Source organism: Protomyctophum parallelum (assembly GCF_964188405.1).
Source record: "Protomyctophum parallelum genome assembly, chromosome: 8".
NCBI lineage: Eukaryota > Metazoa > Chordata > Actinopteri > Myctophiformes > Myctophidae > Protomyctophum > Protomyctophum parallelum.
In genome coordinates, this window is record NC_139703.1 from 10,997,760 (window position 1) to 11,019,099 (window position 21,340).

The 21,340-nt window shown below is 40.9% G+C and overlaps 2 protein-coding genes across 3 annotated transcripts in view; one reads left to right on the forward strand and one right to left on the reverse strand.

Moving 5' to 3' along the window:
* Positions 1-1,211: 1,211 nt before the first annotated feature.
* LOC310863814 (cadherin-related family member 4-like) lies at positions 1,212-18,781 on the forward strand (the record flags this gene model as incomplete). Its single annotated transcript, XM_083772306.1, has 18 exons — positions 1,212-1,269; positions 3,281-3,471; positions 4,272-4,431; positions 5,525-5,616; positions 6,007-6,123; positions 6,229-6,332; positions 6,681-6,817; positions 7,900-8,083; positions 10,824-10,974; positions 11,069-11,171; positions 11,710-11,913; positions 12,203-12,375; positions 13,097-13,238; positions 14,620-14,834; positions 15,533-15,666; positions 17,632-17,682; positions 18,078-18,103; positions 18,726-18,781. 18 exons carry the CDS (start codon positions 1,212-1,214, stop codon positions 18,779-18,781), a joined length of 2,298 nt encoding a protein of 765 aa, XP_083628432.1.
* Positions 18,782-19,812: 1,031 nt separating this feature from the next.
* Positions 19,813-21,340, reverse strand: part of LOC310863491 (guanine nucleotide-binding protein G(i) subunit alpha-2) — an 86,548-nt gene continuing 85,020 nt past the window's right edge. For both annotated transcript variants that reach the window (XM_083771873.1, XM_083771872.1), the window contains exon 9: positions 19,813-20,776. The gene's annotated coding sequence lies outside the window, so the exon portion shown is untranslated. The remainder of the gene's footprint in view (positions 20,777-21,340) is intronic.

Below are 21,340 nucleotides of genomic sequence, written 5' to 3' on the forward strand. Positions count from 1 at the left end.
GCACATCTATAATGGCTTGGATTGTAATGAATGTCAATGGCAGACCATACACTTCAGAATAATTGCTGCCTGCATGTGGCCACTCTCCACAGCGCATCACATTGGTCATTACACAGGAGAGCTGGAAATAGGGGGTTGGGACCACTTTTCAGTTTTGCTTTTCAGATTCAGAAGGCCTTAATCTGTGATAACGGTATCTGATGTTATGGTTATGGGCCTGGCACATTCAAACAATGCATAATTATACTATGTGCATATGTGTTTTGCCTACATAAAGCACAATCACAGTGTAGTAGTTGTGCTGTGTAGTATTAGTTACCCTGCCATGATGTAACTCCAAATATTCGTGAGCTAGCTTCAATAGTTGTTACTTGATTTAGGAAGATAATCCGGATTGGAGCCGTGGATCTGGATTCAGAATGGTAAAATCAACAGGAAGAAAAAGTACCATGTTTTGTCAAACTTAATCCAGAGCGATTTACAGTAAGCAAGGAAAACACAAGGTACATCTAATGCATAGAAATAGTAATCTATGATCATAGGAAAATCAAGAACCGATCCTCAGTCTAAACAGTAGGGCAATCATCTGTAAATTGAAACTATACACATACTGTAGGATGCCAGGTCCTGGCATAATATGTCAACATAACATGCTTTCCAAATTACATTTTAGCCTTTGCATATAAGCCTATCATGCTTTGTTTGCTTACATGCTTAAAATTCCAAAAAGTGCAACTTTGAGACCTGTTATCACCATGTAATGAAAGACAATGGGGATAATTATTTTTGGATTATCAATTTCTAATCAACTGAGCAACTATTGAACATATCTCACCATATTCTTACATCATGGCAAAGTAACTATACAACCCACCAACAAAAAAAAGTGTCATTGTGCTTTAAGCTTGACTCAGTGCGTTGCTACGAGACACCTTGTGAGCTTGCAAATCTGCTCTTTTTGACTAGGCCTATAAATGAAGTGTTATACAACCGTATACACAGGCTGTTATCTGTTTTACCATAAATATTACAAGACCAGGCAGAGCTGATGTGGTCATGGTTTGTTCTGTGGTTATATCCAGGCAAGGACACCCAGTAACCACGGCTAGCAATAATACACACCCAGAACACACACACCTCTATATCATGAAGTCTTCTCTATAGACATCATTACGTTCTGATTAGATGTATCTCAACCTCCCAGCTCACCTATGGCTTTCATCTTCATTCTCCTGCTCCTGCCATATTTAGTGTGCAACGTCTCTGCTGGTGAGTGCATCTTTAATTGACCAATATTTTATGTAATGTAACCAACGAACTCTTGTGTTCTAAGACTACACAGCTCATCGATCAGTTAAAAAAAATGACCTATGTTAAGATGAATATAATCATCATCAATGTGAATTGTGAAGCACCTAGTGGTGCTCCTCTTGTACAGAGAAATCTATTGGTTATGTAGTATAGAGTAGACTAGAGCAGTGCATGGTTCCCAAACCTTCTAAGCTTGAGACCCAAAATACATTTTTGATGTGATGTCTCCCTGGGATCCAAACTACGATCTACAAGCTCACTTGTGATGAGACATTGATCAGGATGACAAAAAATGTTAGCATTCTTTTAAAATACCGGTAATAATATATATATATATATTACTCATTATACATCATCTCATGAACAACTGAATTTATGATTTGTTAGCCGATTTGCTCGTCTGCATATGACGTAAATGTTCCCTTCATTGTCAATGGCAAATAATGTTTGTGTTGCCACAAATGTACGTCATATTTGGCAGACATTTGACCTAATTTCTCCTTTCATTGTCAAATATTGACACGTGTGGGCACAAAAGCTGTATATAGGAGGGGCTAGCACCTCAAAAAGAAATAATATTCCCAAATATGGGTCCTGTCCTGACCCACTTTGGAAAACACTGTCTGATATAGCCTACTGTATATCAGACTCTGTAAGGGGTTATTTCTTAGCTTATCGGTAGCGTATCTAATTACAATACATTTTGCTCTAAACAACAAATAAATGTCGAGGTCCAAAAATGGTCTCTCAATGTGATATTTATCACCCATTTGTGAATGAGTTCTCAGGGTCTGGACCACAGGTAGAGTTGCTCATTCCATAGCATATAACAATCACAATAACCGGTGTAGATCTACTAAAGAGTCTAGACTACTGATGTAAGTCATACTAACCCAGAGCATAAACGTTTGGTTCAACTGAATGATTAATCCTGTTGGTGTCTGCTGTGAGCATGCGTGCAGCGTGCTCCCATGTGTGTAGGAGGGAGGCACAGACAATAAGCTGGTATTGGAGTCAATTGCTTATGATTTGAACTGTGATGAAAGTATTTTACTGTGTGATTTATTTAGTAGCCTACCTACTCTGTGTGACAAAAGTGGAGTTGTAAGAGTTGTCAAGCAACACACCAAGATCGCCCTCTGGAGGAACTGCTAGTGTAGTGCAGAGGCAGACAGTTTGCTACACAGAAGAACAACAAGGGGGTCTGACTGGTGGTCAGCCCTACCATGTTCTCTTAACTTCTCTATGCCCTATAATGTTCTCTGTCTGAATATGTCCACTTCCATTCATTACTGTCTTTGGTGTCTCTCTCTCACACACACACACACACACACACACACACACACACACACACACACACACACACACACACACACACACACACACACACACACACACACACACACACAAATAGTTCAGGTGCAGCAAAGTTACATGTCCCAGACTGGACCACCAGAGGAAACAATTTCCCAGTCCACTACTCACTACTGCATTGCCACCCGGTGTCATATCGTTCTCGGTAGTGTGGCTGAGCCCATGGGCCCAAAATCCACCCACTGTTGTTCTGACAGTGGACGGACACACCGATAGAAGGCCAGATCAAACGCCTCTCTTCCCGGGATTTGGGAAGGACCACCAAGCACCAAGCAGCTGTCGGTGCCTTGTAGTATGCAAGCTTGCGATCATGTTGAAGCAGAGGTTGCAAATGCATATCAAATCTGCACCCACTACATTAACGGTGGTAGTTACAACGGAGCAGTTTAACGTCATGCTCAGGACTCTCTCTCTCACACACACACACACACAGACACACACACACACACACAGTTTGAGGGAACATAGGGGCAGGGCTGGGGAAACATGTACCATAATCATCCAACCAGGCGTTGTGGAGAAGAACTTAACTGTGATTTTGCAAGGCCAGCAGCTGTGCAAGGTTACCCAAAACGCTGTAACATTCTGTCTCCAGAGTTCATCGGCCTTCCTGACTTTGTGTCAGTGCTCGAGGATGTTCGCCCCAGGAACGTGTTGGCCGAGTTCCAAGTGCGGAACTTCAGCATGAAGCCTGACATCCGCATCTTTTCCGTCACCCCACACGAGGACCTCCTTGAGGCCCCTGTTATCACACCTGCAGCTGCCTCTGGCACCTTTGATGTCCAGGTGAGTAGGGGCCATCATTTTAAATAATCTGATTTTAACCAAATGGACCAATAGAGGTTACTAAAATACACCAAGACTACCGACTACGCTAGTTGGTATTGCACCAACAACCATTTAAGGCGTAACTTTAGAAGGCCAATAAACATCCAAATAATAAATGTATACGCAGCACACACATTAGCACTACAAAAAGGGTTTACAGCAATCTCAATAAGAACTGGCATAAAAAGAGGGAAGCGAAAAAAGTACAAAGACATGCACATCCAACCCAAACTTGGGCAGGTGCCGAGCGATGAGCCCAAAGTGTGCGAGCGTCACAGTACACGTACATCTTTTCAACAAGCTAACATTATGTGCACGTAATAAAAACACTTACCACTGAGTGCTGCGCACCATTGCAGAAAGCTGCCTCACTTTACCATGACCATACATTTTGAACTATAAAAGCATTGCATATCATTTATAAGTTAACCCCATGCCATAAAACCCACTCTTGCCGGTCACAGTGGGTCCCACTCTGCTCGCTTCATCTCTGTCTTCGGCACATTATGTCAACACACTCTGCTTTTAAAGGGCACCGGCACCACACCCACACACACCTGCAATCAATCAATGACAAACAATTAGTCAGTTGGGTGTCACAGACACATGCACCCAAAACATAGACATCAGTGGGAATAAAATACAGGACATGACACATTAAAACTCCACCTGCTTATACATGATGATGACAGAACACTTGAATAATCTTTATGGAGAAGAATATTGCTAGTTGATAAGGTTTGCTGATGTCTTTATAGATAATACAGAATGGCTCTCTGGACTATGAGAGGGTCAGCTTGTACACTGTGGGTTTGCAAGTCGTCAATGCGACTGGCTTCATCATGGAGCAAACCTTCCACATCAGAGTGGGAGACGTGAATGAGCCCCCACAGTGTGACCCTCTGTTCCAGTTAACAGGTAAAATATACACATATAACTGTTGAGAGCGTATAATGTAATCTAAACAGCAGCAGGTATCATTTCTGGCTCGGAGGTATCACGAGATTTGGCAGCCAGACAGGAAACGGTGGGAAGTCTTGCGATACTTGGTATGTTCAGAAAGGTACTTTGTGCTCTTTAGATACCATGGGCTGTATTTTGCGTGTCTTAAGTACCAGGTCTTATTACTTAACTTAATAGCTGGAGGCGTGATCAATGCCATTTGGCTATTCTGAGTGGCCAAAGAGCATTGACCACGCCTCCAGGTCTTAAGTTAAGTAATAAGACCTGGTACTTAAGACACGCAAAATACAGCCCCATACCTCTATAAAATTACACAGTGTAGGCCTACACATCGAAAAGCAACACAGCAGACAATAATGTGTTATGTCTTCTGTTGTTTTCCAGAAGCGATTATACTTTACAAAAGGTCTCAGTCATTCAGAAATAGTGTTTGTTCATGAGCTGGTCACTGAGGCGCTATATAAAATGCACCATTTACCATTTACCATTTAGTTTGACTCCCATGAAAGCATCCATGAAGGTGTCATGGCGCAGCCCAGTCACGTGACCATGTCCTTTCCTTCTCAAAGCTTCCTTGGTTCCGTCAAGGTTAATTAAATAAGGTTAGGAAGCGAAGACCGTACGGTGGACTCCATGTTGCTCCCTGGAAGGAAAGAAACATGCGCAATTGAGACCAAGGAAGCTGAACACGGAAGTGTTGGCTGCATGTAGCCCATTGCGCATGTTTCTTTCCTTCCAGGGAGCAACATGTAGTCTACCGTATGGTCTTCACTTCCTGTCCTCATTTAATAGTCCTTGGGTTCCGTGTGGGAAGTTTATAAAGAGAGGTGGACACTTCTGGTATCAGGTACTTGAGCTCTCACTGCATGTATGCACACAGACAACTCATTGTGAAGTCTGTGTGGACTGACCGGCGTGCAGTTACAACACCAAAGTCTGCTAAACTGAAGAATCTTTGTCGAGGCCGTCATTATACCCACTCCTCTACACCCAGAAGCAAGGCAATATCTTACGTTATGCAACCATATTAGTAGGTGTTTCTTTTCAGGAGCTACTGTCCATGTTCCAGAGGACTTCCCAGCTCCAGTGTCCATATATACCATACTGGCCTCGGACCCTGACCACAACGACACTACCTCAGTAATCTTTCACGCGGCACATTAGTGCTGCACCTATCCATTGTTTTATTAGCCATTAATACCATTATGATATCAACTATGTTTTTAATCAATCAAATACTTTAGAAGCATGTTCTTTATTTTATGTATATTATAGCATGAATCAACGTGAAATACATTATAATATATATTTGTAATCAAATAAATCGATTAGTCTGATTAACCACTTGAGCCCAATTTTATACCTTGTCTTGATACAGTGTTGTGCAAAATAATAGCAATCGATCTTATAATCATTATATTTCATATTTGATTAAATGTATTAGTTTGATTAACTGCTGCATCACTACAGCACATCTGTATATTACTTTTGGCTTAAGAGGTTGATGTATTGTATATGTCTGTGCTGTAGTTCTCTATCACTGAGGTACGTCCTGAATCCTCAAGTGGTAGATTTCACATTGATGGAGGTGATGGAGGTGGCACGCTTACATCCAGCGAGCCTTTCGATTACCACAATGGACCAAAGGTATGATCAGTTGCTGTTCAGGTCATTTGGCAGTTGTGTCACAAAACTGTGTATACGTGTCTGTGTTTAGAGTAAAGTTACTGCTTCAGTAATGCTGAATTACAGACGTTTGAGGTGGATGTGGCTGTGAGAGACAGACACGGTGCCAACTGCACTGGAACGGTCAGAATCCAGGTTCTGAAAGTATACAACCATCCTCTGGACTTTGTGTAAGTACAACAAACAGAAACCTCCTATGTCCATATTCTATTTGTGTTTTTTCTTTTGTAAATGAATACTACTGTCATACAAAAGTAGCAGATCAACAATTTCGAAACTCGGGGCAAAGCGACACGTTTTGAGCTTGTAGAGCTTGTAGATGCTTTTAACAATTATATATGTTTCCACCCGACAGAGACAGTATATGCCATTCCTTTCTATTATCGATCATCTGTATCATATTCTGTCTTGATGCAGATAGAAGCACAAATACATTAAACCAGATGGAATGTTTATGACACAAGATGTAAATATGGCCTACAAAAATATTGGAATGGTTTCTTGATTTATGTTTTCAGTCACCATTTCCAGAGCGTATCCATCTTTGAGAACCAGGGGCCTGAGTTCTTTGTAGCTGCCGTAAGGGCTAATGACTCCTTCCCTGATGTGCGTTACACCTTTGTGAGTGACTACCCACCTTTCAAGATACAGAAAGGTTAGGCCTGCCGCCTGACTCATGCTACATTCTACTTTGGGATCTTTCCGGTTTCATATTTTGTCTTAAACATTTCAATCTTGGCATCCCTGTTCAGAATAGATCTACAAGCTCACAATGAGTCACATGGCGTCGCAAGATATTGTCATGTTGGCGTCCGCAGTCAAATATATATCAGTTTGGGGGTCCTAATCATTAAACCCCTTAAAACTGAGAAAAGCATCTGCCACGCTGTGAGCGAGCTTGTACATTGTTATGTACCTGGCCTAGGGGGTGCCAAGATACACAACAAAAAACAGGGGAGACGCAGTTTACCAAAGAAATAGAATTGATTGATTAACCAAAAATAAGTAATCAAACGATAAATCAGGAATAAACAGATGAAGTGTAGAGATCAGTATTCAGTGGTGTAGTGCGTGTATGCATGAGTGAAATGTATGTGTGCGTGTTGTTAACAGAAATGTTTAAAAGTGTGCATGGTGGAAAAGGTGCAGGAGGCAAATGAAAAGAACAGAACTGGGGAAGGACTGGGGAAGCAGGCCTTTATAGGGCGTCGACACCCGGGCCCAGGTGCGAGCTGATAATCATTAGTAGCTCTGCTCCCCAATCCTATTGGATAAAAGAAACAGAGGTTACTATAGGGTAAACACAACATATACCAAAACCAGACAACCGCTAAGAGTAATATATATCATAATATAGGGAACCGTAACATACATCTGCTATTTTTTTTTTTTAAAAGGTATATTCAGTGATTTCACTTAATTCAAATATCACTTATTTTTTTGTTTAGTTGTGATAATCCTCCCTACTATAGAGTGTGCTGGCCATATAAGGAGTTCCTCCCTGTCCCCAGTTAACCCCTGGGGGTCAAAAAACCTTAGGTTTAGTTTTTGACTCTCTATCCTGATTGGACGAAAGGCTGGGTCCCACAGCCAAAAACGAAACCTAAGGTTTTTTGAGTGAAATCACTGAATATACCTTTAACTACTGGTTCAGAAGGCATCTGTAGAACCAGGTCTTCTTAATGGGTTCAAATGTTTTCTGAACCACTGATCTAGTCTCCCCTGCTGTCTCATCAGAGGACGGAGTGATCAGAACGGCCTATAATCTGGACCTAGAAGCTGACGGGGCCATGCTGGCTCACAGTGTCCTGCTGGTGAGGGCCTACAGCCTGGCAGAGGAGCGCACTGGCACCGCCACCGTCACCGTCACTGTCCTGGACGTCAACGAGTATCCACCATTCTGCTTCCCTCCTGTGATTGTGTAAGACGAAATGCACTCAATTACATCACAAGTGTTCTTTCACTGACACAACTAATAGTATTAAAAGTGGTTCTCAACCCCCAGTAATGCTCCTTTTTATTTCTTTCTTTTCTTTCTTTTTCTTTTTTTTAGGTAATAACAAGGTCTTAAAAATTGTTACTTCACTTTCATCTGGGGACCCCCTGGGCCACAGGTTGAGAACCACTGTTTTATACTACTATAACTACTACTAAAATTATGCACAGCAAAAGTTTCACAGCTATTGTGGATTTCACTCAATTTGAGAGTCAAATTGAGAATATATATCACAGGGTCTTTCTGTGTGGAAAAAAATGGTTTACAAAATCGTGGGATAAAAAATGTAATGAAAAAAAGAGAGAATATAAATCACTGGCTTAACTAAAGAATTGTCTGCCCATTTCAGAAGACTGGGATGAGGATAATCTAGGCTGGCGGGCTTTCTGGCTTGAGTGCCTCCCGCATTGTAAACAGAATTAATGAAAGAAAAAAGAAGAATCTTGTTGATTCATTGTATAAAAAAACAAGAGACGAAAAAAAGAAAAGAAAAAAAAAAACAGGACAGAAAGTGCTCATCATAACAATTCGTCATCTCAATCTTGTCACACAGATGTCCATTCATTTAGCGCACAAGGCAAAACACGGGATATACAGTATAGGCTACAGATATCATTCCGCCTCTAAGTCCTATAGGCATCACCACCAATATAAAATGTGCAAAACATTGGCAACATTAAAAAATTGTTTTCCAAACCTTCCAAAACTGCGTTTAATATGTGGTGCGTTGGGAGCTTGTATATCAGCTATTTGTGCTTTTTTTTATTTAAATGGGGCTTGGTGGGGCTTGGTTGTTATACTGCAGCTATCTAACACTACAATATTATAAAGGATAATGTGCAAAATATAGAGGTTTCTCAGAAAGATATCCGTGATTACTGTTATGGTCAGCTTAGTGACTATACTATAGTGTCTGAGCACACCCAGAGCAGGCGAGTCTGTCTGGGTGAATGAAGAGGTATAAAGAGACACTAAAGCTTAATTTACAGTATAGTATAGTGACTATACTGTAAATTGCACATCGCGCAATGGAGCTTGACATTCCGTATTTTTTTGGCAAGTGACACCAGCTGGCATATAAATCAGCTTTCGAGGTTGTCATTAGCCAGAGGTGTGCCTCTTTATAGGAGTTCAACCTTTTATGTTTCACCAGAATCACCACACACAGCTTTTGAAGTTACTACCGGTACTTGATATGCTGAGTCCTGGCCAGTGGCATTATCGGGTTGGGGCATACAGTAGCTGTGAATGTATTACCGCCTAATAAAACAATGTCAAATGCTCTGCATCGTGCTTTGACTGAGAATGAATGATTTTTTATTTTCGTGTCTTGTCATAAAGACCCATCCCTTACGGGATACTGTATATGAGACACCAAAAACACATTCACTTCCTGAACACAGAAACTGCACAAAAATGTTATATTTGGTATGTTTTCTTTGTCAGTATGGCCCATGCTTTTGCAAGTGCAAATATGTTATGTTAAAAAATCCGAACCAGTCTCTCTGCGATGTGATGCTTAACCATATAAGATCCAGACATTTACACTGAGAATGTGTCTTGACTCATTACTGTAAACTAGAACAGTGCCTGTTGGGGGGTGATCAGGTGTGATCAATTTAGTTGTGATGTCAGAACAGGCCAGCTCCATATATGAAGATATTGGGCTGATCAGGTCCAGAGCCAGTGCAGGGGCTTTTGTGCTGGTTCTGGACAACCGGCTATCCGACGGACTCGACACCGGGCATTGCACTCCCTGTGGGGATGTGGAACACGTGTGTCAAATTTGAAGTCGGTGGGGCGAATGGTTCTCGAGTTACGTGAATTCCAGACGTACGTACAGAGATCTGGTGTATTTATAGATGAATGAATTCTTCTCTCGTTGATAATAATAATCTTTATTGTCCCGAAGGATATTTGTCTTCACAGTCTGTTCAACACCCACATCAAGAACAATACATACAGTAGCACATAACACCAAGACGATACAAAAACATGAGGTCTCCACTGCATACAGAACCATCCCATCATACATGTACGATGTATACAGAACCATCCTATCGGCGAGGCAGTTTGTTTAATGCCGCGATAGTTCTCAGTGCACCACTGTGTAAAATGAGAAATGGTATTCTGATAAACCGTAATAGAGTTATTGTCATGGAGCAGTCCGAGAATGGCAGTGTCATCAGAGTATTTAAAGTATGTGATGTTGTTGGGTGAAGGGCTAGTACAGTCATTTGTGTATATAGTGTGTAGAGGAAAGGACACAACCTTGAGGGGCCCCTGTGTTGGTGATAACAGTTGATGAGAAAGATGTACCTACTTTAACTGTCTGTGGTCTGTTACTCAAAAAGTTGAGTGTCCAGTGCATGAGGAGTGGAGGAATGTTGAGGAGGTGCAGTTTCTAGTGTTAAAAGCAGAACTAAAGTCCACAAAAAGAATAGTAGTAAAATTGTCCGACGATGAGTCCAGATGTTGGACAAGGGAGTGAAGGAGGCATGCCACAGCGTCCTCTGTCCCCCTCTTTGCCCTATAGACAAAGAGGGGGGGATGTTGGGCAGAAACCTCATATCTCCATATTCTAACTTTTAAGGTTTTTTGTTTGTGTAAATTAACCCTTACTTGGCCGTCTTTCTTGACCTTTCTGTCTGTGGTTCTATCACAGACTGGTGGTTCCTGAGACCACTGCAGTGGGCTCCAACCTGGGCACTCTGACATGCTTGGATATGGACGCCAGCAACAACAGCGTCTCTGTCAGCATGATCGACAATGGCCTGTCATTCATCAAGTTCAGATTCGAAGATGGACAGCTCCAGGTGACCAACGAGACGGCATTCAATGAAATTCTGCGTAATTGCCAATGAATTGAGTCATGAATCAGATTGTTGCAACAGTTCCTCTCTCTTGCAGGTAAACAACACGCTGGACTATGACACAGAGGAGATGGCCTCAAACGGCTTCCAGTATGAAGACACAATCTTGGCCATTGACGCAGGAACACCCCCACGCACATGTCAGTGTGTTTATGCAATCAACAACTTTAATGCCGTCAACAGATTATGTTGATATGAATAATGTGTGTGATAGTGTGTGTGCACACACATGTGTATTAAAGCTGCACTAGGTAACTTATCTCTTCTATCCCGGATTTGAACCCGGTTTCTGCGCAAGAGCTTGAATGTTTTACCTTTGAGCTAATAGAGCCTGCCTGCTTGCTCAGGGGATAAATTGAATCTTGACCATCAGGTCAAAATATGTGTCAAAACAAAAAACAGGATCATGTCAAAGGTCATGTCTCACCTAGACACACACAGTATCTAAATGTCTCAATAGAAGAGCATGGGGACAAAATACAACCACCCCAACCGTAAGTTATATTGTATTAACATACTCTATATAGTACAGATTCGATTTTCATAAAATAGTTACATAGTGCTGCATTAAAAATTCAAGGTCATATGCACATGCACAACAGCATGCCAGTGAACACAAATGAACATTGTGTGCATGTGTGTGTGTGTGTGTGTGTGTGTGTGTGTGTGTGTGTCCAGCCCAGATACGTGTTCTGGTTACAGTGACTCCAGTGAATGAGCATGAGCCAGTGTTCGTGACACTGGAGCTGCGGGTTGGAGAAGACACGAAGCCAGGGTCTGCTGTGGGAGTCGTGGTGGCCAGAGAACAGGACTGGCCCTTTGACAACATACGTTACTCCATCCTCTCAATGAACAGCATGTTTACTGTTGATCCTGACACTGGTAAGATCATCTACATCAGCGCCTCTCAAACCTTTTCAATTGTTTTCATGTCAAGTGACCCCCAAATTGACATGTAATCGCCGCCCCCATTTGAAAATGATTTGTGCCAGGGATCCCTTGTACAATCTCACAGCGTGGCACAAAGTGAGCTTGTATATCTGCTATTTCATATAACATATAAATAATATGGATAAAGTGGTTAAAAGTATTGCTGGTCCACCACTTGACAACCACTGATCTTACAGGTCACTCTTCTATTTCACTGGGGTTGATCCCTCTGTCACTTCAGCAGGCAAATGGTTCCTTCCTTCCTCATCTGCAGGGCAGCTGTATCTAAACACAGAAGTGGACTTCGAGCTTCAGCAGAGACATGTGGTGAGGGTGCAGGCAGAGGACTACGACCAGGATGTGGACAAAACCAACAGGAAGACGGGATTCGTGGACCTCATCATACATGTTGAGGTCAGGAAGGAATAGAATCTTGGGGACAAGTTCCAATTCTGGAGATACATTCATGTAGTATGTACGGTCAATTAAGAATTTGGTATAAAATGCAGAGTCAGGCACCTTATCCCCTAGTGAAATTTCAAATAAACACATTTTAAGAAGGCGAGTACTGATAAAGAATAGTGGATGAAGCATAATTCAGTGGCTCTCAAAGTGGGATCCAACCAGGGACCGTCAGGGTTCCTTGAGGGGGGTTCCAAATGGACCCTTACAGGTCTGTAACTGAGTGTGTGCAAACGTGTTCAAATGGTCCATTTGGTTTGTCAAGGAAATGTGGAATACCTAAGTTGTACATTTAAGGACACCATAAACCAAACCATGAGAAGCTGTTTTCTGTGACCTGTGACTTGTGTGGTCTGGAGGGGTCTTCTCATTGGCATGTGTTAAAACCCACCTACTCCCTGAGGGGGGGTAGTAATGTATTTAAGCTGAAGTCTAACTGAGATGTGTTGAGTTAGTATGTGGTGTTCCATTGTAACACTTCACTTATATGCCGATATCTCATTTGGCTGACCAGTTGAAACACTTTAAAATCCATCAGTTAATTTGTTTCCGTAGTTACTGCACTTTGGCCTTTTTCTTGAAATGTTAAAGTTTAAGAACCAATCGTATAATGAAACATCTGATGAAATATGCAGTTATCATTTTAAACTCCCATTTCTTGCTTGTCTGTTAGAATGTGAACGACAACGCTCCGGTGTGTGACCCTGTCTCGTATGAGTCGACCATCTTCTCCACCCGGTCTGAGAAGCTGCCGATCCTCCAGCTCAGCTGCACCGACGCAGATGGTGATGATCTAACTGCTACCATCACCAACGGTGTGTCGCCCTGTGATGATGTCTGTGCAAGCTTTACAATATTTTAATGAGTGTCCAGGTCGCGCAGAGTGACTTACCGTATGGTTCTTTTCAACCACGAAGGGTAACCCAGAATCTCACATAACCTGAAACTTTCTAGAACCAGTAGTAAACTAACCAGAACTGCCCCTGAAGGGGCAGGTAAGTAAAAAGGTTGAAGACCTAGAGAAATCTACAGTCATGTTGATCATTCCATAAGTAAACAAGTAGCCTTGTTAACCAGCGATCAACCACAACCATAGGGTATGCCAGCACAGGTCAGGAACCTACTGGTAATCGCCATTTTTGCGACGGACACAAAACAACAATAATTGCGACCGAAGGTCGCAGTTAACTATGGAATCGAGCATTTCCCGTCAGTTAGTGTGACATCATCAGGGATGGAAATGTGGAGACACTAATGTCATAGTAAATGCCTGACCTGCTGTCGCAGTTAAGCCCATATATGGAGATCCCTGATGTCATCACTATTGGAAAAAGAGAAAGCTCCAAAAGTTATACTTTATTGACGACGTTTCGAGCCAAGGCTCTTCATCTGGTCAAAATCGAGATGTGAGTGATCTATTGGCCAGCAACTCTACATCTGACCTCAAACCATTAGATCTAAATATATGGATATATTTCAGAACCTGACATTCCATATGTTGATCCTTCCTCAATCCACCTGTCCATTCAAATTTCAAACTCTAGACGAAAACTGGAGTTCTCAACAGGCCTGAAAATTAAGGCCTGGCCCTACCGTGGCCCTCATCAAACCCTGTACACTCAAGAGAATGTCCCCGCTGCCACCCTTACATCTCCATATACTGTATGGAGCTGACCTCTTCTGACATTCCATATGTTGATCTGAACTCATCAAACCCTGTCCACTCAAGAAATTCTCCTTATATGGCCAGTACAGAATTCATTCCATGTAGTCTGCCGTCAACGAGGCGGATGCGTGCATGCAACCTCGAGGTCGCTTCTCGCCCTCCAGGCGTCTTACTGGTATTACTAGAAACACATAAAGAGTTAGCCCTGACCATAATGTGTCCGTAACTCTGAGTGTTCAAATGGAACCAAATGGACTCATTTATAGACTCTAGTAACCACTAGTACTAGTTAGAATATGCCATAGTGTCGTAGTAAAGTGTCATACATATTCAGAAGAAAACCTGGTAAGAAATGTATAATGGTGTGTAAAAAAGAAAATCAAACATTTGCCATGGACAAGACCAAGTCTTTGCCACAGACACATTTGTCTGTGTATGGACACATTGATCACCCCTGCCTCCAGTATCTCCTGTTTCAGCCTATCTACCTATATTCATCACATATTTCTGTGAAATGGTTCGTCACACAGGCGCAGCAGTCGATCGCTTCCACATCGACTGGGATCTGAGGCTGTACTCCAAGAACGTATTCTCCTACGTTGTGGATGGAGTGTATGATCGTCCCATGTTTGAGGTGACATTCTCTGTGTCCGATCGAGATGACAAGCATCGAACCACGGCGGTGGCTTACATCTACGTGGTGGCTTGGACCACCACTACTCCAACCACCACCACTACGACTACGGTAAGATAGCTTTCACACACAGGTTCCTTTACTTTCACAACCTTTGTTGGATCAGGGCCCACTTGAAAAAGCATTCGTGGCCCACCCATCTGACCACTTAACATGGCAGCTGTGGTTTATTTTTAGAGCATGTTTATCTTAATCAGTCGATTGTGTTCCAGCTTGGAAAGCAACCGACATAGTTTAAGTTCCTATGTTTTATATCAAAATTAAGTCATTTTTCAAGGTGTACAGTGTTGTGCAAATGTGCACTAATAAGTCACAGTGAGAGATCCTGGGGACACAAAAATGACCAAAGGAACAGAAAATGTGTTTGCTTCTTACACAATTATTTGAATTAGGATGGTGACTATAGACATCTTGCTATGGTACAATACAGTACAGTTTCAAGTTATTGCTGTATCTTGGGATCAATATTATAATGTGTGGGATACTGTGAGGACACTGTAACCTTGTGTCGTATTTTTATTTGTTTGCATGGTGCAGGATAGTTTTATAGGTTCTGTTCTGTATTGACGGTGCCTATTGTTATAGTACTTTCCTTCTAGACGGTACCTGTAACTCTGTAACTGTTTAACTGCTGCTGTGCTGCCTCTGGCCGACTGAAATTCCCCTGGGGGATCAATAAAAGTGGTATCTATCCATCTATCTAACTTGCCTTTGGAGCTGACAGCGCCTCTCTGCTGTTTATCCTTCAGACTAAAGCTCCCCAGGTGGTGACTGTGAGGTCTGATTACTGGGACCCTGATCCATTGTTTGTTGTCATGATGACTGTGACTGGAGGGCTGCTGCTCGCCGCTCTGGGTCTGATCACATGGGCCATTCTGAAATGGTGAGCCAATGCTGTCTCTCTGTCAGTCTGTGGATATGTACAGCAACCTACCTACAATATACAACACTACACCTCATTGACACCCGTGTACCTCGTCTCTAACTACTTCAAAAACGTCAATCAAGTCCACAATCACAACACCAGGGAGCTACCACAAATCACGATTTGGCGCGAACAAGGGTTTAAATTCGTTCTCCTACTACTGTATGCCACACAAATGTGGAATGCCCCACCAACACAGTCATAAAGACGGAAAAACCGCTCTAAAAGAGCACTTAGTGGCTGAAATTCGGAACCGTAGCCTGGAAAAAGTCAAAGCCTTGTAGCAGACCTTGTATTGTACTGTACTTCCCTGTGCTTGTCCATGCACACTGTTAATAAACGATTCAGTCAATCAATCAACGCATTCATAATCATACACCGCCACAGCATACAATAAATACATATAAATAAATAACCTTAAACCATACAAATGTTACAAGTTTCTGTGAACTACATGAACTATACATGTTATAAATCCTTCACACTACAACATAAATAAGCAATCCCAACATTACATCTTAACCCCCCCTGCTATCCAGCCCAATTACTGAAACACATCACAGGCAATTGTTAGGCATTAAATCAAACCTCAACAATAGAACTCCACATCATTGTACTTCTCAAACATATTGAATCAATAACCCACATTGCACTTGCCCCTCATGTTTGTTAATCACCAAGCATTTCCCCAGGTGGAACTCGTTGGCTGAGTGGCCATCTAAGCTAAACGGTATTCAACAATAAAATCATGACTGCAAAATACAACTGTGCAAGTTAATAAAGTGCCAATATGCTGTGCAGAAAGTAACAGAGGACCACTCTGTTACAAGGACACTACAGGTTAAATGGGGGATTTCATATAAAAAATACTTTGACTTTGACAGTGACTTAGTTCCTCCCGTTACTATTGGAACATTGGGCGACCATTACCCTCCAATGGACTACATTTGCTCCGGTCCCAGGCAACCCTTCTTGCTGACACCCATCTCATTTAGGTCTTCTTTGGCTGTCTGTCTCCATGCCTTCTTTGGCCTCCCTCTCTTCCTCTTTCCAACTTCTGGCATGGAAAGAGGAAGAGAGTAACAAATGTTAATAAAACAGAAAACATGTTGTAGTCTCCAGGTTCTTATATAGGACTTCTGGAACTGGAGTTATGGCAAGTACGTTGCCCCAACCATTATAGTGGTGACGTTGACATACTGTACAATCCAACATATAGTCAGCTGCTGACCCTGTATGCGGCTACAGAGGACCATAGGTGAGGTGGCTGGGTTGATGGATACCGGAGAACTCGCCAGTTTACCAAGTCGCCACTGCGAAAATTCTTCAACAATGTCTTCATCATTATGCTAACATGCTGTCTTCATCAGCTAACATGCTGTCATGTAGTATGTGAAACTCACAGATGTTATAGTTCATTTCCAAAGTGATCAAATTATTTTGTGCAATTAAATGGTCAGCTATGATGATAAAAAGGTGAGTATGTGAATACGAATGATATGTAGGCCTACCATTTCAGGAATTGTTTACTAATGAATTATATTGTTTTGGTACTTTGGTGTTTAAACTTTTAGCATTCCTACTTTCTCTAGTGTTAACTCTAAACAAGTATCCTCTCTCTCTCAATGCAATGCAAAATTGCAAATTAAATTAAGGTGAAGTAAAACTAAAATGCACTAAATGCGAGCACAACACCTGCGGTACTTAAACTCTTCAACACAATTCTCACCAGATTGATGGATAGACAGGAACAGCAACAGAAACAAAATAATGGATTGATATATTGATAGTATTTTAAAGGTCTTCTAGTGTATGGTTAGAATGAAGATTTTGTTGCGGTGTTCCAGATGCACCCTAAGGCTGGACAATAACCAAGACTTTGCATGTTCTTATTCTGAATTTCTACATTTTCAATGTCCACAGCAAATATGGCTGGGGAAAGAAGGACCCTGCTGAACATCTTACATCCAACATGTGAGTTTTGTTTTGTAGCATTTGGTAATTAAGCACAATAATAATAAATATAAGAACAAGCATCCACTTGGACTTTGATTTATATTTTGGGGGCATTTGTATACTTTAACCAGGGATGGAAGCAACAAAAAGGATACTCATGGAAACAAACATGAGAATGACCAAGTAAGTTTGAGTGTGTGATTATTGAGACGCCTCTGTGCATTGTTGTCTACCATTAACCCTTTATTTCTTCCAATAGTATTCACTAGATGGCGCCATCAGCTTGTCCAAAGTCAGTCTCCAGGATGAGCTCATGGTACTGTATGACAGCAACTGGACATGTATCAGCAAATACATTCAGCAATAGAAATGGTAGAATTGACTATTCATTTATATTCTTATTTCATACAGAGATTTGATGGGAAAGCACAAGATCCAAGTAAGTGTTTCTGTGTATTCCATAGATTTACATACATAAATATGTATACCAACGGTTCGCAACCTTATCTGGATTAGGGCCAATTTGAAAATCTTGAAAGTAGATCACCCATCTGACCACTTAGTGGGATGCATGCAATTTCAAAGCATGTTCATTTTAATGATCAATCAATCGTGTTCCGGCTTGGATCATTGGAACCAGTGGTGGAAAAAGTACTAAAAATAATCAATGCTGCAATGTAGAAACACTACAAGTAAATGTCCGGTAATCAACATTTACTTAAGAGTATCACAAGTATGCAGAATGTCCCGTTTCGCTAGGCATCTTATATAAAATGTATTTAAAATATTATGATTTTTTTTAAATACATTATATACCGGTAGTCTATAATGTCATTATCAATAAAACTAAGTGTTTTGCCAATTAGTCGAGGGCCTACTTGCAATGTCCTCATGCATGACCTTTTCAAAAAAGGTAAGCATTGCGATGGTTAGTGTAAAGCAGATAAAATCAAACACCTGGCTAGGACAAGGTTTCTATGTAGTTTATATGGTTACCTGGCTGGGACAATGTTTCTATGTAGTTTATATGGTTACCTGGTTGGGACAATGTTTTCTTGTAGTTTCAGGACGATGTTACCTGTTCAATTCCACCACTGGCGAACGGCGCTGGCTTTGAGAGGAAAGCTGCGGTCTCCGTACTGTGGCAGCTGACCTACATTTGAATAAAGGTTAAACCATCAGAGTACTAAGCTATACATTTCCTATTTATCCACATGCACATATATGAACCTGAATATGGCATATATATGCAGCATAGGCTATATTCTGCATGTTAACCCATTCTGACCGGGCACCCATTTTGGTGTTGGCATCATGTTGTGCTTTAGCTATTGAAAAATAGCAGATCTACAAGCTCATATCGCGCCACCGAGTGGCGCGATACGAGCTTGTAGGTCTGCTATTTTTGAAAAATCGAAGACACTTTTAGAATCTGATCTCAGGTCAGAATGGGTTAATATATAAAAAATAAAACCATATCACCACCATTAGACTTTTCATGTCGCGCACCCACTAGAAGGTGCCCACGCACCACATTTGGTTCTATTTGCACAATCTCAGTGTTGGGTGGTCCTTGAAATTAAAAAGTTTGAAAACCACTGAAAGTCCACATACACTCTGACAGCGTGACAAAACCGGTTCCAGAAACGGTTCCATATGTGATGGAACAGACTTCAGTTCTTCAATTTTGGATCAGGTTTCTGCGGTTCCGGATCACAACCCAAATGGAGATGGCGTGGCTGAGTGGCTCCAATGTGTATCTTGGACCAGCCTGTCAGTCATCTATGTCTGATGCATGATGATGTATGCTATGCATACATCATCATATCGTCACTCATTCATCCAACATGATGATGTATGAATGACTTCCAAGTTGGACAATTAATAATGATAATTGAAGAGAATTGGCTATTTGGTTATGTCTGTGTCATACTGGCAGTGTGCAGGACATCTGGCAATGAGTGGTTTAGCATCTTTTCCAAGTTTAGCTCCTCACAGACAATACAAGACATACACACAGACCCTGCCATAGACAGCTAGGAGATATACAGTACATTTATATAAATATACACCGTATACATACAGTATATATTGTATACACAGCACACATCTATCTATAAACTGGGAGAAGAAAATGATGTTCAGGAGTCAGGTGATCTCTACTTTTATTTAAATTAAATCATAATATAGGACTTTAAAGCATTTTAATATTTACCAAAAACACTAATCTTTTTCTCAATTAGATTCTTGTCTCAATAATCACTATGTATCCTTAGGTGGCATGAAGAGAAAAGTAGGCAACAGTAGGAAACAGTAGGCTACTGATAAAAGCATATCTAGGAATTGTTTGTAAACTGAAGTGAAGGCACAAACATACTGCGACAGACATATAAATTGACACTATAAAATGCTATAGAATGTTAGGTACATATATACTTTAAATATCAGTTAGAATCTTCATACTTCCCCCCTGGTTGTGAAGCAACCTTTTTTGTTTTCAACGTTTTAGATTTTTTTTTTTTCATTATTTTGTTTTTAAATTAAATTTTGTTGGAATGTTAAGATAATTTTGTGCAGATTACACAGCTAAATATTTGCCATCTCGAGTCATGCAGGACAAAATGCGGTTTGGCTATGAATGAGGAACTTATGTAAACATTATAAAAAAGCACTTTCCTTTTTCAATCATTCTATGTCCATGCCTGTGCTTCTTTTCTTAAAAAATAAGCTGTACTGTATGCGATTAAAAGGTTTAATAATTTGCACATCAGAATCTCTAAAGTAAAATGAATGCATTTATATAAAAAGTTTTCCTTTACCTCCTCTAGTAATTGAAAATAAACAAAGATAACAACAAAAAACAAACAAACAAAACAAAAATACAATAACAAATGTTGATTTGTGGTCATAGCCCAATGTTAACAAGTTAACAATACGAGCAAACAGGATCAGCGATCATTGAAATTCTGCAAGGCTTGTGGAGTTCTCTCAGTCTCTTGGGTGTCTTTATAAAAAGCGGATCAAAGCAGAAATGGTGGTTGGCCAGTGCAGTCATTCATGATGTGTGTGTTCCCCCTTCTGTCTGTCTGGTCACTAGAACTGTTCAAGTAATCTGGGGGGACATAAACAATGACAACACCAGTGTTAATTATGTAGACTAAAATTATGACGAAAAGTGTTCATCGACTAACCTTTTTCAATGACAAACAAAAAATAACTAAAGCCTTGATATAAATATATATATAATATAATAATATATATAATAATATAATATATATAATAATAATAATAATAATAATAATAATAATAATATATATATAATAATATATATATAAATATATTGACAATTTTGTCAACAAATAAAAACTAGACTAAAATGTTAGGGAGGAAGAGTGGAGAAGAGATGCAGTAGAACATTTTTTATGTTTGGTTGTGGGGGTCACTTCACTATCATTTTAACCACTTCATCCAGCTCGCAATGGGGCACTTGAATGACACGCTGTGAGCTTGTACATCTGCTATTTTTGAGTGGTGCAACCACTCCTACAATCAGGAATGTCCGTGGGTATCCATATGTATCGTGGCCAGATACATATCATCAATTGAGAACCACTGCAGTATGCCATTTTCACCACCAGAATAGGGACGCTAGGCTCGGTTGGTGTGCTCGAGCTCA